Genomic DNA, 19,008 nt, shown 5'->3' with positions numbered 1-19,008 from the left:
ACTGAAAAGTCAGTAACCGACAGAACTGAGCAGAACTCTTATATTAACAGTCAAGAAAGGTTTTTAATTAACTTGTTCAGGACATTTATTCATGAAAGCAATATCTAACCCCAATATCTACCAAGAGGCAACAGTAACCAGATGCAAGCAGTCTGTCACATTACACATGAGATGAAATTTCAGCTTAATTGTTCCTCGTCAAAATTACATCTCAAATCTATCACGCCATTACGATCGTTGTGATTTGGTGCTGGGTTTTCATTTTTTCTATTTGGTTGCGAGAGCCCGGAGCAGGCTCGCGGGAGTCGGCTCTACAACGACAGGAGAGAGGTGGAAACGTAATCGCAAACGGTACACCTCCAAGCTCTTAGTCGTAATCAATGCAAGCCTCTCTGGTAGTAAATGAAAACGGAATGATCAGGATCCGTGAGAGACATTCGACGAGCTAGGGGTCTTAACCTCAAATGGCTTACGTTTCATCGCTTAGGAGTTGCTTACCAAAGCCATGGAAGAAGGGAGCTGTGGCAGACTTGCAAGCAGAAAAAAAATATAGAGAAGCACAAACAGGAACAAAGACACCTGGTGCAGGACATGGTAATAAACCACCGTCACCTTCAGATTGCAAACCAAGACGTGAAGTGCTAATATTTGGTTGGGCGCTGGCCATTTCACGTTTGCGGAGTCGGATTTCAAGTTGAACAGGATATAAACTGATTATGGAGGAATTGTAGGTTCACAGGAGGTTTGGGATGGAGGATGGATTGATGGAATGGGTCTTGAAGAGGAGAATGGCAAGGATATTGGACAGTTGAGAGGAAGGATGAAAGGAACTTGAGCATCAATAGATGAGGTCCTAATTCAAGATAATGACTGTTTGAGAACTCGATAGAACTTTCTTTTTGACCAAGAGCTTTCTCAAAAGCATTTCTAATGTGAGAATATAGTGTCCATCAAAATGAAATAAAATACATTGATTCATGTATCAGAAAAAATGAATACGTAGTAATATGAATTTCTCTACAGAGCAAGCATTCAAATTTTATTTCAGAACTTCAGAGTTACTTAACTTTCCATTAGGTTAACCATTTACATAAATTTCATTTGCACCTATGGCTAATTACATAATTCAATTTTAAAAAGCCCCTTAATATCAAAAGGAATTAAATCAAATTGATTTATCCAATAAACATTTCTAAATTCAAGATTTTCCCAAATCCAAAAAAAACTAAGATAAAAAATATATGATCTACAACTAGAGTCAAAGGCCATCCCAAATAATGTTTCATGTAAACTACTTTATATCATAATTTACTATTCATTTACCCTTTCTGCCATACAGTCCAAATTGCATTTTCCTTCCCTTTTTCCTTATCTTTCTCTCTCTCTCTCTTTCATTTACCCTTTTTTCATTCTATTATCATCACAGGATAGCAGAGCTGCTGAAGATATTACTTATAATGCTTTAACTCATCCTCATCTCCATATTTCTGTCCTCACTTTACACCTGTCTCTTCCTATCTCTCTGTCTGTCTTCCTATCTCTCTGTCTGTCTTCCTATCTCTCCACAACACCCAACAGGTATTCACCGCATATGTTAAATAAACACAGAACCATGGAACCTTTACAAAATACATGAAACATAAAGGCAAATTGAAAAACCTGCCAGAAATTGGACAAGACAGAAAGAGCAGAAGCTGTCGGAATGTTAGTAAAATGTACCGCACACTGGCCAATCTGAGTCTAGCATTGCCCTCCCTTGGGACGTACGAGGGCTCACGTTTCTCTCGACCGGGGTACAGGTGTCGCTGTAAAGCCGGCGAGCTCAAGGCAGGTGAGGTTTCGGCTTCACACGCAAGCCCGATGGTCGCGGATGCAAATAGACCAAAAGAAAATGCAAAGCATATTATTTACCTTCTACATGTCTAGGTAAATACAGGGACTTAGGTTGGGAATGTGAGGGGGAGAAGAAAAAGAAAACACGAGATGGAGTTATAATGATGACATTTTGACATGACTAATCTTAACTGCTTCTATCATTCAACAAATAGCATGAGATGATTGAGCTGCACACTGTACCAATTCTTTGAATATAACTAATTTGTTTTTTGTCAATTTCTTTCTCTCTCTATCATGCTCTCTCTCTCTTTCAATATTCAAAATTACTTCAAATTTCCCTTTTATTCTGAAAATCATGTCCTTTTTCAATGACACTGCACAAAATTTGAACCTCAGGAACAACTTGCTTCATCCATTCCCTTTGTAAATGCTTTGTAACTCAATAAGGTCTATTTTATCACCCCCCCCCTACAGTTCATGAAAAGATGAAGTCAAACACAATTTGACCAAAGAAAGAAGGGATTTCCCTATCTAACATCTGGAAGAATTTGAAAAGTCTAACATTATAGCATGTTATTTTGAAGATAAGAAACCCTGTTGGATTTTCTTTGCTACAAGCTTTACATACAATTGAAAGAATATCTTACTTTAATAAAAGTCAGATAAAGATATTACCATATATTACTTAAATGAGAGAAACCCTTCAGATAATGCAATTCCCCCTTCTATGATATAATCCAAATGCACTATGACTTCACAGAACACTAAAATCTTGCAAGGTAATATTTTGATGAAAATCAATATTTTCCATGATCTTGCATTCAATTCACCTTCCTCTTTTCAAATATGAATTCATCTGGTCATGCTATTAATTAATACAGAGATCAAACAATCCCTCCCTTCCTGGTAAAAGAAAGATTTTCAAAAAAAGCTCAATATAAGATCAAAACAAAACAAGATGGATTTTGTTTAAGATATTTCAGATGAGACACTTTGAGAATGGCTTTCCAATTTTGAAACCAAAACCTTCTAGTCTTAACAAATACTCCCCAAGAACAAATGAATTGCCAAATGGAATGTGAACAACCAGCATGCAAACACGTCGCTATTGTATTTCATCAATTTAGCAACATGATAGTATAAAAGCTTTTAACAAATCTATCTCAAGCAGTGCATGAATTTATTGTATTTGCAAAAAGGAGTAGGTAAAGTCCCTGTCTGATCTCATACAGGTGGAATGACATTGTGAGGAATGGATGTAAGAAAGGGGATGTATGTCTGGTTTGGGATGAGTAATGTTGGTGAAGTAAAAGCCTCAAATTCTCAATCCCATCGAACCCTGCTCTCTCTAATACTGACAAATAACCCATACCACTTAGCTGATACCTCTAACAAATCAAAAGAACAGGCACATCTCCAACATACAAAGCTAAATAAATCTTCTTTAGTTTTGATTTGATAGAAATTGAGTCAACGTAGCAAAAGAAAGTGGGGGAACATGAGGTCTAAATTAAAAGAGGAAATTCCATCAGACAGTGGTTTAAATGGTAAAAGGAGGGATGTTCTGTTTGATTGAGAGCGGGACCTTTCAGGATGCTGAGTGAGGGAGGATACTAGTCTGCTAGTGGAAATTATATTACCCTTATATATGGATAATGTTATATGTCAAAGCTCAATTAAACACTAAAAAAAGATTAATATTTCAATATACTGCTAATAATAAACATTTGCTTAACTCATGCAAATGATGAGATCATGTCGGCTAATACATTCTGTGGCCCACTCCTAAACATGACCCAACAGTATCATTTAAAAACAAGCAATGAACACATGGACGGTATACTTCCTCCATATTTGAAAAATATTATCATGTGGTTATTTTGATAGTCAATGTAAACATTATGGTACATTTAAACAGCATATTAAAATACTAAATTTCTTCAAATTATTGTAAACAAGAATTATACTATACCAACTAAAATATACTTTGAAATAAGCAGTAGTGGTAAGTCTTGGTGCAACTGACACTCAAAATCCTTGTTATGCTCTTGAAAACACAACAAACTGTATAACTAAGCCCACTGTAAAGCAACTAGGGATGAGGGAGCCTCAATTTCCATCTCATGACCAATTCTAAATGAGCGCATCTTCTTCTTTATTACCCCTCCGAAGCGTAGTGGTTTTGATGCGCAGGCTGTAATAAAAATGCCATTTTAGGCAGGATACATGTCTGCGCTTGGCACGCGTTGTCTGTTCGTTTTTACTCCAATTCATCACAACTGACAATCCTTATTGGTAAGGAGAATGCTCTAAGAGACTGCAGAAAGGCAATATCAGGGAGAGGTGTAATGTGACATAAACCCCTTCCTTTCATTGATTTATTTTACTTTCCCTCTCAGTTTTCTGTCAAATAAAACATCAATGATTAACTGTGGTTAATCTCTTGAATCCATATCTCATTTAAAATGAGAACTTAAGGGGATTTATAATAAAAAACAAATTGATACATTAGAAATAAACTGATAATTTTACTTTAATTTATGCAAAATTCTAAGTTCAAGGACCTTGCTTTTCCTTCAGCAAGTTGGACAAAACTGAATTATTTGTTCTGGCCCATGAACTACTCCTATACATTGTTATAATCAATTTCTTAACAATTTCTTTCATAGATTATTAAAAAATCATTCGCTTATTTAAAATTGTAAGACATTTACACTTGAGTGAATCACTACAAACAAAATATGTTTTTAGTGGTTTAAAAGAGACTTGAAAGGTTTCAAAGATACTTATAAAGAATTAATTATATCTTTTTTTAAATATACCCTTTCCTTTTATAATTTCTTTTTATTTCAAAATTAGAGCTTTTTCCAAACAGTTATTTATATTCATGGCAATTAAAAAGTATGACAAATGAAGTATAAAAGAGGCAGTAAAGTTACACAAAAATTAGTATTAAGCATTTTCAAAATGTTCTTTTTTCATGAAAATAATTTTGATGAACATTATCATCAAAATAAAACAGGTTTCATTAAAATTGACTTGAATGTGAAATGCAGTCTTACAACCTCAAATTAGTTTGATAAATATGATTCTGTGTTATAGCTGACTGACAAATACATGCCACAATATATCACTGTTATATTACTGTATCTTAAATTCTAAGTTCCAAATGCTCCGGGGAAAGAATAAAACACCTGCTTTTAAAAGATTTGTATTTGGTCAAAATACTAATAAGGTAAGAATGGACTCCCAGAATTTATTGACTCTGGGCTATCAGAAGAATACAAAACAAATGCGAAATCTGGTTTATCATTCCATATTATAATTCACCCTAGTTATTCATCAAATATGACGTTGTGCTTAGATTAATTGAAAGGAGCTTTGGTAACTGATAAAATGTCTATTTGCTCTTAAAACTATAGTTTCAACACTAGTTTAAAGCAAATAATTTTCTTGAAGTGCATAGGTCATTTATCAAATTTGGCATTTTGTTTTCAAAATCCTAGCTTATTGTTGTGAATGAATATTCAAAAAAGGGATTGATATCTGTGATATAGAAAATGGAGATAGAATCCCCCTTGACATTTGAAAGATGCTGTGGGAAATATGATTATGTCTTTTCAAATCTAGAAGAATCCTTTAACTAAGAAACAATTGAATATCATTTAAATGAAGGAGATGGGTGATGTGAAAAAATGTAAGATTAAGCATTTTTTATTTACAGATGTGATATTCCCTAATAATTTCAATTTATATTGAGTGAGCTCTGACTTATACATTTTGATTTCATTAATTATTCCATCTAGGTTCCTCATATTAGTAGCCTACCATTTCAATCTTCCAATCTCTCATCAAACTTCATTCTTCTCTGCCATCTCCCTTCTCTCTCTCTTTATTTCTTTCTTTCTCTCTTTCTCTCTCTCTCTCTGAAGGGATCTCAAAGAAGAGAACATAGAATACAGTTGAAAATCAATCTTTAACTTCCATATTTTTTTAAAACACTCTTCTCTCCCTCTCCTCTTCTCCTTTTTGCTTTCTTTATATTAAAAAGGACCAAAATTCAGATATTCACCAAAGTCTTAGGCCAACTCTCATCTCCCTGTAGCCCATCTTTTATCACTGGCTCTAACTCAAACTACTCCAACTCCCCAAGCACTGCTAAGATACTCATTGCACAATGCAAGATACAAGACAGCATAAACAATGGCATCAAAGTCATCCACCGACTTCACTCAAGATGGGTAAATGGAGAAGATGGAAACAGAGCACTGATGACGCGAGCACGTTGACTATGCTTCATCAACAGCTCTTTATGTGGTGTTTTGGGAACAGCCTGTTTAGATGGTTCTTCATGCTTCACTTCATTGTATACAGTGATGAAAAGCGTCATAAATCTCCAGGGGTAGAGTGGTCATGACTAAAGAAGATAAAGTCAACCCTTTAAAAGAAATATAATTCAAAGACGATGAGGGTTTATCTATTCATCTTCCTTTCATTTAGACTATATGGGTAATATGTCTTGGTCATGGACTCCCCCCCCCCCTGCATCTATTTCACTAACTTTCTCTCTGTCTGTCTTTGTTTCTTTATTATACATTTATCTATCTTTCTCTCTCACTATTTCGCTTTCTCAGTCCATCTCACCATCTCTTTCAGTCCTTAGCTACATTATTTTGCCTAAAGTAAAGTCAAAAGAAACCTTTGCATCATTTTTTTTGCATTTGCTTCCCTTGATAGAATTTTCAAGATTGGAATGTTTATCAAGGAACCTGAATTTTCAGAAAAAACTACTTTCTTTAAAGACTGACATGTTTTACAAACACTGACACTTGACAACATTGAAATAGTGGGTTCAAAGCCCAAGAAAGGTCATACAAAAGACTTTGAATTCGGTTACTTTACCTTCTTGTCTGGTATTTTTATACTATTAGATTGAAGAAAGGCAACAATAACATATAATACTACAGGATCCAGTAGAAAAACAGTTTAATGTTGCTGAAATGCCTACCCTGTGCAAATATTTCATGTTGGCTTGGTGGTGGAGTATGCCAGCCTGATGGATATTAGATTGTAGGTACACCTAGTGAATCTGATTTCAGCAGATCATTATGCCTTCTGGACAGGTACCTAACCTACACAGGTCCCCTTGGATGATCAAAGGGCTGAAATGACTACCCATAGTAAACACACTTCTTTCTTTTCAATGTAGCCTCTCTCATTATGACAGCTCAGCCATCTTTACTTACTAATTGATTTGATTTCTGTCTCTCGTCACTGAGGTCCCTTTCTAAAGCTTCACAAGTCTTTCTCTGTTGACTGACCTCAACTTCCTGTGGATAAAAAAGGAAAAGACAGCAATTGAACAGTTAAATTTAAAAAAATATGTTAAGGAAAAAATATTTATTGTGTTATATTGAACATCTTCAGTAGATGTGAACCTGTTAACATATGAATCTAACAGAAGGCCTTTTTGTCATACAATACTGAAGTGATTCTATGAGGAAAGAAAGCGGAATAGCAACACCCATGTTCTAATCAGTGGTTTATAAAAAAAAATTTAATACAAGAATATACATATACAATAAATACAAGTAACTAAGGTCTTGAATAAATTATACATACAGGTCATGAGATCCCCCCCCCCCCCGAGACAACATGTATTACAGACTATTTACAGTGCTGCTTATAATAGTCGATTTGACAGTCTCATAGGCTCAATACACCAACCTAGAAATGTTCTTTCCGATGAAGTTTCTTTCTTGATTCGTGTTCCTAAGGGGTCCTAGAACAAATTCAGCTTGGTTGCCAAAAGTTGCCGTTTGGGCAATTTTGCTAATTTGCATAAATCCAAAATGGCCGCCAGATGCCATCTTGAAAACCTAACTTTTGAACCCCTGTCCACAAAATGATGAGTAATGACTCGTTTTAGGGGTTTAGAGATGTGTAGAACTGATTTCTCTAATCATTTTTGCAATATAAGGTCATCTTCAGGTCAAATCCAAGATGGCCGCCATATGCAATCTTGAAAAATTGACTTTTGTTCCCCTTGCCCAAGAATGACGAGTAATACCTCTACTTAGGGGTTTTGGGGTGTGCAGAATCCATTTCTGCTTTCTATTTTGCAATATAATGTCATCTTCAGGTCAAATCCAAGATGGCCGCCATATGACGCCATCTTGAAATATCAAATTTTGAACCCTTTGCCCCAGAATCATGAATAATAACTCTATTCATGAGTCATTAGGTATGTTGATTCAATTCATGTAGTTATTTTGCACAAAGGATAATCTTCAGATAAAATCCAAGATGGCCGCCAACCGCCATCTTGAAAAATTACTGTCTGAGGCTTATACGTGTTAGAACTAATGTAAAGGGATTTCAGTAAGATACTCATTTCTTTTATTAATTCTCAAGTTTTTGTCCCAGAATCATGAATAATATCCCTCTTTTCGTGAGTTATTTGGTATGTTTATTCAATTTCTGTTCATAATTTTGCAATGTAGGATCATCTCCAGGTCAAAATAATCCAACATGACCACTAAACGCCATATTAAGAAAAAAAAACTACTTCCGAGACTATTGAACCTTGAAGAAGTGCTGTCCCTAATAAGGTTGTTGTTATGTATTGGAGCTCATGTAAGGGGATTTCAGTGAGAATGATTCATTTCTTTTAATCACTCCATTTTTAGTTTGAGGTCAAGTCATGTCTAAGATGGTCAGATGGTTGATAGATTTCGTCATTAACCGCTTACTTTAGAATTAAACCATTCAAGGTTTGGGCTATGATTTCGGGAGTTTTGATCCCTTTTTATTTCTGTGCAACCATACTTTTCCAGTGAAATGACTTTAAAGTATTATTTGAATTAAAAAGTGATTTCTCCGTATTTTTTTTCAAAAAAATTTATTTAATTATTAACTTCCTTTATAATTATTATTGGACTTTTCCTCCTGACAAGAGCCATTGACTTGGTCAGCAGGAGTGCACTCTTTAGCCTCCTGCAGAAGATAGGCTCCCCAAGACTGTTCCATGCACGGTCAGGATTGTTCTCATTCGTGAAATGTTTTACGGAAACGATGTCGCCCCTGTCTCTCAAGAAGTGGGAGTACAAGCCCTAGTCATACACAACAGCTGCCTGTCTTGTGCATGTAAGGGGTTTGGACCATCCATCAGACTTTGAGACAGTCAGAAATCCTGATAGACTCAAGACACCGACTGTCCTCCAGATATGTATATCAACAGCACACACTCGTCTGGTTATGGTGGACTCCTCACCTACCTTGGACCGACTATATGTCTCTTGTCCCCTTTCACAGGACAAGCATATAAGCATCAGGATTGTAAAATCTGTCACAGTCATGGCCAAGCTCCTGCACGGAAGTAAGTCCTGGAAAACGTACGCCGACCAAGAAAAGTGGCTAAACACCTTCCATGTCAGCTGCCTCGGACGTATCATGCACGTTAAATGGCAGGACAAAGTGAAAAATACAGAGGCCCTTCAGCGTACGTGCTGGCATCAAAAGCTTATTCTCGCTCCTTAGTCAAAGGTGGTTGGGGCATGTTTGCCCCATGAAACCTTGGCGAATCCCTTCTTGGATTCGCCAAGGTAAGGTAAGCTGTGTGATTGGTCTCACCCCATCGATAGATCACACCTCCGTTTTAAAGACACATGTAAATATGACATAAAACTTGCCGGCATAGACACTAACACTTATGAAGGTGTAGATGATAGTCGCCATCCATTCTATGGAGAGCTACTAAGTACAGGGGTCAAGACGTCAGAAAATAATCGGAATGCTAAATTGGCAGACCAAAGGCCTAGGAGGAAGGCTAGGGCAGCATCTCTATATAAACGTGTCTCAGCGCCATCCTCCTTCATCTGTAAAAATTTGCTCTAGAGACTGCCACTCTAGAGTGGTGCTCTATAGTCACTCTCGAAAATGTAAGGCCTAGCGCTACACCATCGTCTTTTAAGGCGAACTGATGCCTACCAATCATTGGACACATTGATTTAGAAAAATAATATTGATAAAACACTTTCAAATTGAAATAAGACCCTAAAAGCCTCTTCAGTACAAAGGTATGAATGGACCTTAAAAAATACACTCGAAATGGATAGCCCAAACCTAGATGATTCATTCTAAGTTGAGCAGATAATGTTTAAATGAACTTGAGAATTAATAAAAGAAATGAGTATTCTTACTGAAATCCCTTTACATTAGTTCTAACACGTATAAGCCTCAGACAGTAATTTTTCAAGATGGCGGTTGGCGGCCATCTTGGATTTGATCTGAAGATTATCTTTTGTGCAAAATAACTACATGAATTGAATCAACATACCTAATGACTCATGAATAGAGTTATTATTCATGATTCTGGGGCAAAGGCTTCAACAATTGATATTTCAAGATGGCGTCATATGGCGGCCATCTTGGATTTGACCTGAAGATGACATTATATTGCAAAATAGAAAGCAGAAATGGATTCTGCACACCCCAAAACCCCTAAATAGAGGTATTACTCGTCATTCTGGGGCAAGGGGAACACAAGTCAATTTTTCAAGATTGCATATGGCGGCCATCTTGGATTTGACCTAAAGATGACCTTATATTGCAAAAATGATTACAGAAATCAGTTCTACACATCTCTAAACCCCTATAACGAGTCATTACTCATCATTTTGTGGACAGGGGTTCAAAAGTTAGGTTTTCAAGATGGCATCTGGCGGCCATTTTGGATTTATGCAAATTAGCAAAATTGCCCAAACGGCAACTTTTGGCAACCAAGCTGAATTTGTTCTAGGACCCCATAGGAACACGAATCAAGAAAAAAACTTCATCGGAAAGAACATTTCTAGGTTCGGAAAATGTCAAATCGACTATAACATAGTAAGTCTGCAGTAAAAAAGTAGTAATTTTTATTTGAACAAGAAATGAAATCAAACTTCAGAAGTAAAATCAAACATTCTTCACATTTCAACAATTTCATGTGAGAACGAAAAAGAAGTCCTGCTAAAAATACATGAGTGGTTCACACCAAATTTTCATAAACATGTCGCGTATCCATACATGGTTGTGTTACTATACTTCATGGTCATATTACAAATTGTAGTTACCATGTTTCTTTCTCCTGTCCTACACACCACAATCTTCAAAAGAGACATTGAGACAACTCCAGGGAATATCTTGAAGATCTAAGCAACATTTGACACTCCAAAAGTGCATTCTTGAACCACACCACAACTTCTATCAGTTCAGAGGTAACCTAAAGCCATGCTTGTCACAATCTCTACAACCTATACCTCCACCTCACAGTAACAGTTAGACAGTGCAAGAGTTCAATCACAATCATGGAACAGGTAGAATGTTTCAACATAACAATTGCTGGCAAGATGGATTTAAACGACTCCTGAATGTGATGCTGTACTTTCCTCGTCACCCTAAATGATACCTATTCCATGGCCTCCTCTCCAATTGCCAGTACCCCAATATATCCTTATTCTGTTCCTTGATAAAACACGACTGGTCCACCAGTGCTGCAGTCGGCATGTAACACGATGACGTGTGGCCTTCGATTTGCGACATCCATATTGCCAATCAAGAACATAAAGATCTCCAGAAGATAGGGAACATGATTTCAATAAATCCCAGCCGGTCAGGGTATTGGCTTTTGAGGCAAGAGTTCGTGAGAGTTACCTTACATCTTGTCTTTCTCCTTATTTCACATGTATTATGTATTAAGCTTCTCCCGTTTGCCTTTACAACAAATTTCCTGCATCTTAAAGCCAGCAAGAGTGTGCCAAGTTCAAAATATTCATAATGTAATTGGATAACAGTCCTTGCTATAAAATCTTGCACATCTCACCAAGTAAGATCTTTCCTGAAAACAGCCATCAGAACAGAACTCCCACCAATATACAGGCATTTGGCAGAGAAAGTGGACTGTCCAATTGCACTACATCCTTGTACATAATCTCTCAATCTAGGAAAATATTTGGGCCGGGGAGCATCAAATTTCCTCTTCTGGCTCCAGATCTGATCTGGATGACATTGCTTTTGTCAGCTTCAAAGATGCATGGTGTAATGAGATAACACAGACCAACCTTCAGAAGACAGAGCTAAATTGCCTGAATGCAATTAAAGATAGCCCCATCTCCAACCCATCAAGAAATCGCCAGTCATATATCTAAGTGAGTATAAAGCCTTTTCAGTACCACAGGCAATCATGAAAGTCTCAACTACACATTTCATGTCAAGCATAAACATTATGAGGATGACAAATTTTTTTCTTAAGAATATATGACTTGAAAGCAGCAATTCATCCCGTCCTTGGTATATTTCTTAATAATGAGACCTCAATCTAAATGGAACTGGCAGCTGAAAGGTTATATAGTTATTGGCATAGAGTCTTAACTTCTTGACAGTGGAATTAGCCACTAATTGCACAGAACAAGGATGTCCAGAAAAAACATCCAACCTCCTGATATTCCCCAACCAATCTCACCAACCTTGTCCTCAACAAAAATCTTTATTTATTGGCAATGTGACCAGGGAGAGCAAACAACAGACCTCTCCTCCGATGTATGTATATATGCAATTCTCCTACTTGCTTTGCCTAAAACACATTTGTCATGATATTCCTACATTGAAATTGATGGAAACAGTCTACAAATAGTTACATGCTTTAGAATTACCAGGTTGTCTTGTTTTTTTTTTGACAAATATATATTTGTTTCTCTCTTTTGAAATGTTGGCGAACATTCAAATATGAATTGGATGAGCAGCATCCTGTATTTCCAATTCACTGCGCAATCACTCACCGGAAGAGATGGATTCTCAAAGTCAACAAGAATGCTCTGCCTCTTTCATCAGTGATCTTAATTCAGAATGGTTTATTATCATGTCTTTTGATTCTGAGTCACGCACCCTTCAATGTTGTGTTGCTGAAAACATGCCAGACAAAACGAGAACCATTACTCATTCCCCTCAAATTGGGATGGCCCAAGTCGCAATTAATAAAGCAGGAAGACGTTCATTTGATAGCATCGATCAAATTTATCAAGAATCATGCATGCATCTCTGAATGCAAATAGAACACATAAAGTAAGGATTAAGAATCGATACTTATGTTCTTACATCGTTGCTCTTATTCTTTTTTTTGGGGGGTTCCTAATTCACTTTGGATCTTATTCAATCATTAAACACACTCTGACTACAGAGAGGGTGTTTAATAAATCTACATAAATATACAAAGGCTTTTCCAAAACCATACAGGAAGATTTATTACCTTAATTTACAAATTGTTTGTAAATTAGTAATCAAACTATCATCTGCTCTCTGTTAACAAATAAGCTTAGGAAATACAGAGCTTGTGGGTTAGATTATACGATGAAAAAAAGCTGGGATTCCAGATATATAGATTTATAAATGGTGGAGAAAATCAAAGTTATATAGAGCAGAAAGCAATAAAAATAAACTATTAATAGTTGACAGTAAATGTCATATACTATGAAAATGTGTGGAGCAAATAAAATGAAGAACGAGAAAGTGATAACTTGAAAAAAAGGAGATGTATTTTCATGTATACTACCATGGTTGGGAACATCCAAATTATCAGTAAAGCTTTATAAGTTCTCACACTCATGGCAGACATGCCCCTAAAACATTTTGTCTGCATTATTAAGATGTTAAAAAAGGGGTTAGAGGAGAAAGACCTAAAATAAAACCTCTAAAAAATCAGCTTTTCGTCTAGGGTCTTTGCATGTTTGGACAGAAGTGCAGGTGTGTACCGCCCCCTGCACTAAATCTAGGTTTAATGACCAATATCAATGGCTACAGAATTAATGCCGCAGGAAAGGACCTGAGAATTAACACTAGAGGTTGTATGTTTGGGAAACGATTTGCACTTTAGCGAAAATGTCAGTACCGATACACTTACAGATCTCCTGTTACACAGACAGGTTAAGTTAATGTTACTAGGATAAGAGGTTACTATAGACAGAAAGAGACCCCCCAAAAAAGACAGAGAAAGAAATGGTAAAAGAAAACAAGAGACAGTGAGGAAGAACAAAAAGACAGAGAGTATAAGAAAAATACTTGGAGAGAGGGAGAGAGAGAAGATCAGGATAATATATTGATCATAAATGAAGATCACAACCTTTGTTAGTGACATTTGGCTAAAAAGTATTAACATATGTACTCATCTGGAATAGCATACAAAGCAATATTACAATCAAATAACTTCCCTCGATTATCAAAAATCTAATATGTCCATCTTTACCTTTCAGTACGTTTACTAAGTCCTTTATCCCTGTTTCTTGTGATATTTTTTTCATCTAGAGTGATATGTGTGTGATATTTTTATCAATCAAAAAAGTATCTTGGGTTAGTAGGTCAAAGCAACATGAATTCCTCTTCATACCAACTAGCTCCCTCAACCAATATTCACCTGCCAAAAGAAAAATGGCCCATGGGCACCCACACGCGCTCATCTAATTACAGCCCGCCACCAAAATAACGCCGCCGACACATTACACGTTCTATTAGCCACTTGCATTTACCGAGCCTCGATTTGCTTTCAGGCACATTGTGTGCTAGCATTGCAAAAACGCTCATTATGAGAGGCGCTTTGCTCTATTTGCTTTTAGCGTAATTGCGATGCGTACACGTGCTGCGTAAACATAAAACCGAGACGGTAGCGTGTTGGATGTAACGAGCATAAAAATCAATTAGATTTCATGTGGGTGTGCCATTTCAATGAAAACGAAACAAAACTTTGGGAATATTTCTCTTTGTTGTAGAGTTGACTGAGCTTTTTCAGGTTTTGTAATCTCTTTCAAGCACTTCAAATAGGATGAAAATTTAATAGCATAGAATCAATTAGATTCCTGAGATACACAATTCAAAGTAAATGACTCAAAGCATTTATATTTCATTCAATCCCTCAGATAGTTACCTTCAGTTTGATAATGTGGGAGTAATTCAAAATAGATTTGCCCTATCAAGGCATGCCTGGATAAATCTTAGAGAATATTGGTTTGGATTGTGTAAATTTAGGAAGATATTGTAATAATGACTGGAAAACAACCAAAGTTTAAACCTTATTTCTACTGCTACTGTACTTCAATGTGTTGGCTATTTTTCTTAAAACAATAAAAAAAAAACATTCATCAGGGAGGAGGAGATATCTCATTTTTTAAAACTTGTTTGTGAAAGGGCATCAACTTACTTTACTTCAGGGGGAATGTAGACATTTTTACAAAGGCATTCACAAAAACTAATCCATATAGCATGAATGTACTTCCGCATGAATAGAGTCACATTGGGTTGCTCAAATTCTTTACTATTATTAAAACTATCCTTATAATTTATGTTTAAAATTATGTCAATGCAAGCACACTCATAACACTACACTTTTGTGCCCTTAAAAAATGCCCTTAGCAGCATGTATAAGTGCCTTTTGCGGTGAGCAAAAATGTTTTGCTAAGCGTGTTATTGCACCAACACAACAAAATGCAGGAATTGTTTATAATATCTGTGCATAAAATTACCTTTGCCTGTAAAAATTCACTTCCTCAAAATGGTCTAAATAAAGACAGAGAATATGAGCAACTCAACATGGCTTTCATAATAATTCTATTTCAGTGTACATAATATGGAAAACTAACTTCGAAAGTACAATTTTTCATGATGGTTTTAAGATTACCATTGATATTTTTGTTGAAAGATCAGGTAGAAAGCCGAACAACATTCTGATAGCAACAGGCAAGACTTGCTTTTTTTAAAAGATGACATATACTGTACTAGCTATGAGGGGGAGGAATTTTCCCTCAAGGTACAATCTTCATGACATTTTGGTCTTTCCTGTACCTCATGTCAAGTGTACTATTCAACAAGGATGGGATTAATCAGGCAAAAACACTCTTTAAGCTTCAGTCACATGCACCAACAAAACTGACTCCATACACTCTTACTTCCAACTTCCAAGGAATTAAAATAAATCCAGATCGGCTGTGAATGGTGGCCAGCCAAATTTTGGGTTTATTTTCAATCTTTAGGATTAACTTTTAAATCTCAAATGATTTGAATTTAAATCTTTTGGCTGTATTTTTTAATCCTAATGGTTTGATGATTCTTAATCTAATCTAATAGGTAGAAGCAAAGAAACAACTGTCCATAGCAATAATGCCGCAGTTCAGGCAATGACTTCAAGAGAGGAGCAACGGTAGGATAAAATACTCAAATGACTACATCTTCCTACATTCGAAATTGCTAATATTATACAGTGCGTCCCACAAAAAACAAAACCCGTTTTCAGAGATAGATTTCACAAATTAAATAGGTTTGTACTATTACCGGTAATTTGAAACTCATGGCAATAGTAAAATCTCAGCTCTCATTTGATACCAACAGCTTAGCAAATCGTTCACACATGGCAGATAACAGACAATAAATATTGAGGCATATCCGAAACGATTTGCGCAGAAACTTAAAGTGTGAACCTGAATCCAATCTCATTTCTGGGATCAGGGAGAGAAGCGTAATAAAGAATACAAAAGAAATGCTGATGAGCCAATTGTTGAATATGCACGGGTCGCATCACGAACCAATCTTTTAGATTTTTTCCGCGCGACCTCGTTTTGACATCAAAATTTAAAACTCGTCTTACTCATCAATGTGTGAAGTGTTTGTCTCATATTAGGTATCAAAATAAAGAATAATTGAATGATATGATTATGTAAATGAAACATCATGAATCATTTGCCTTTGATAAAAGACATGGGAATCCCGGTATCCTTTTTTTCTGGGACACACTGTATATAAGAATGGAATAATTCAATACTCATTTCTTGCACATCACTCCGTCAGGAGGTGTGAACTTGGATAATGTTAAGAGACGGATAAAAATTCATGGAATGATGAAGACTGACAGGCTAAAAGGTTAGCTGACTTCACAATCACATCTTGATGCAATTCCTAATGAAATACAAAATATCATTAATATATCTAGCTGACAATGTAATGGGTTTATCTATATCTCAAGATGGCCACTAAAGGATGGTAATGCTGTAGATGAAGGTAATGATGATAATGATGATGGTGGTGCAGTGATAATGCATATGATGGCGATTCAGATAAATTGCATGGTACCATATTAACAAACAATGAAATGTTTAAATACCTCCAAAACAGTTGGGAACAGACAATTTACTCCGGCAAAAGTAACTACAAAATTCAAAAACTTTAAAATAAAATAAAATCACTTTGATCTTTCAACCATGGAACACTTGTCTGAATATTATATACCAGGTTGAATTCATATTCCATGATGGAATGAAAGAAAAACTACCCCAAGTAAGCCGTTGCATCCTTTTGGCTGTTTCCGAGTCTAGAGGTCTACAAACACTGTTGCTTCTAATCGAAATAAGGCAGACTGGGTACAAAGGTGCAGGAAGAAAAGGTACTTTGCATCCTGCCCCCCCCTTCCCCTTCCTCCAATACGCAGGTTCCCAAACATGAAATGGGAATGTAGGATGTAGCTGAGAATTTCAGTAGTGATGGTGCAGGACTGTACTATGACAGGCCTGACTATGATTTAAGATGTCTTTGTCGACTTTATTTATGTCCATATTTTGTAGTTGCTTATATATATAAAATATTAATATCCGAAGGAACTGTTGCTGCGCTAGCGCCATACGCATCTCTAGACGGTGTATGCACTCAATAAGATATCACTATTATTATTATTATTTATAATTATTGTTATTATTACTATTATTATTATTATAATTATTTTAATTATTGTTATTGCTATCATTATTATTATCATTAAAGAAAAAAGGGATATAACCACCTTCACACTTCCTAATAAAATATACATGTATATCCAAATTATGAATGTTTGTGAAGCATGGAGTGGGGGAGACTGGTTTATGAGATGTACAGTGCCCACCCCTATTTTTCAATGACATTAACAGAGTGAAATGAAAGGAGTATTATTGGTCAACGATAAGATTCATCTTCTTTAATGACAGGCAGTAAAAGTTAAACAGGCAGTCTCCCTTTCTAAGGGAAACGCAAACACTCCCGAACAAATTTTGGGCTTAGATATAAGTGGTTTGTTCAGTTCACATCAAACAGAGGCCAGCTTCTCCACTGTGTATCTAGTCATTCCCTCATCCTTCTGTCTATACCTCTTAGCTCCCGCTATCTATGAATATATATGCTCCCGCCCTCTTCTATCTCTCTCTCCCTCTTCTCTTTCTTTCTTATCATTCCTTACTCTCCTTTTATTTCCATCTTTACATTTTCATCTCCATCTGTTTAGCTAATCTTTCTCATTATCTCTCTCTCTCTTTCTCTTTGTCACTGTCTATCTCAAACACAAACACTCTCACCTCCTGTCTCTATCTGTATTCTTCTCTCCTCCCAACATTATTGCTAGGTTCCTTCACTCTACACATAATGCCATTGTAATGTACTTGCCATTTCCCTTAAAGCAATCCCTGAAGGCGTGCCTATCTATTATCATGTACAACTGTTGCTTAAATGTAATAGAAAGTAGTTACAGCAATCAATTATTTCATGAGAAAGTCTTTTAAATCAAGGTTAATTGTCACCACTTTATCATATCTAGACCGGGTACATTATGTAAACTTATCTTTGTAAAACCAATAAAAAAACAATAAAATCAATAATTCTGATGATCACAAACACAGAAAAGCATACATGGGACAGTCTATCAATATTGCTTTAAAGAATACCCAACATTTGATGGAATTCTAGGCTTATTTTTCTAATTTTCAGCAATTACACATCATCTCCAGAGCCATTTGTCATTTTTTATTCATACATACAAGCACTTGGGTGGTAATTTTATTGGATTCTGTTCAAACTTATTTTGCGATTGTTACCACAACTGGTACTTATCTTTAACTCTAATCAAGATATATTAAACCAGATCTGAATACGGGATAATCCCCTACTGGATGGCCATTCTCTACACCCCTTTAAATATCTTTGAATAGTAATTTTTCAGTTTATTCTTATTAATCCCCATTTGACATTCCATTATTTTAGCATACTTTAAGATTACTCTCCCTTTTCACATCTTAATCCCCTTTTTATTAATTGAATTAATATAGAGTTAAAATGGTACCAAAGATCACATTAACA

The 19,008-nt window shown here is 35.9% G+C and overlaps 1 protein-coding gene across 7 annotated transcripts in view; it reads right to left on the bottom strand.

Moving 5' to 3' along the window:
• Nucleotides 1-19,008, bottom strand: part of LOC121409024 (RIMS-binding protein 2-like) — a 103,936-nt gene that overhangs the window by 75,584 nt on the left and 9,344 nt on the right. For 6 of the 7 annotated variants that reach the window (XM_041600807.1, XM_041600803.1, XM_041600804.1 and 3 more), the window contains exon 2: nt 7,083-7,166. In XM_041600807.1, coding sequence (XP_041456741.1) covers nt 7,083-7,166 — 84 coding nt within the window. Of the gene's footprint in view, nt 1-7,082; nt 7,167-10,949; nt 11,622-19,008 lie in introns of those variants that run through there. The other variant, XM_041600806.1, reaches the window with a different exon arrangement.

The sequence above is a fragment of the Lytechinus variegatus genome, chromosome 2 (genome assembly GCF_018143015.1).
Source record: "Lytechinus variegatus isolate NC3 chromosome 2, Lvar_3.0, whole genome shotgun sequence".
In the NCBI taxonomy this organism is placed as follows: Eukaryota; Metazoa; Echinodermata; class Echinoidea; order Temnopleuroida; family Toxopneustidae; genus Lytechinus; species Lytechinus variegatus.
Note: the sequence above shows the minus strand (reverse complement) of the source record. Positions and strands in the feature narration are given on the sequence as shown.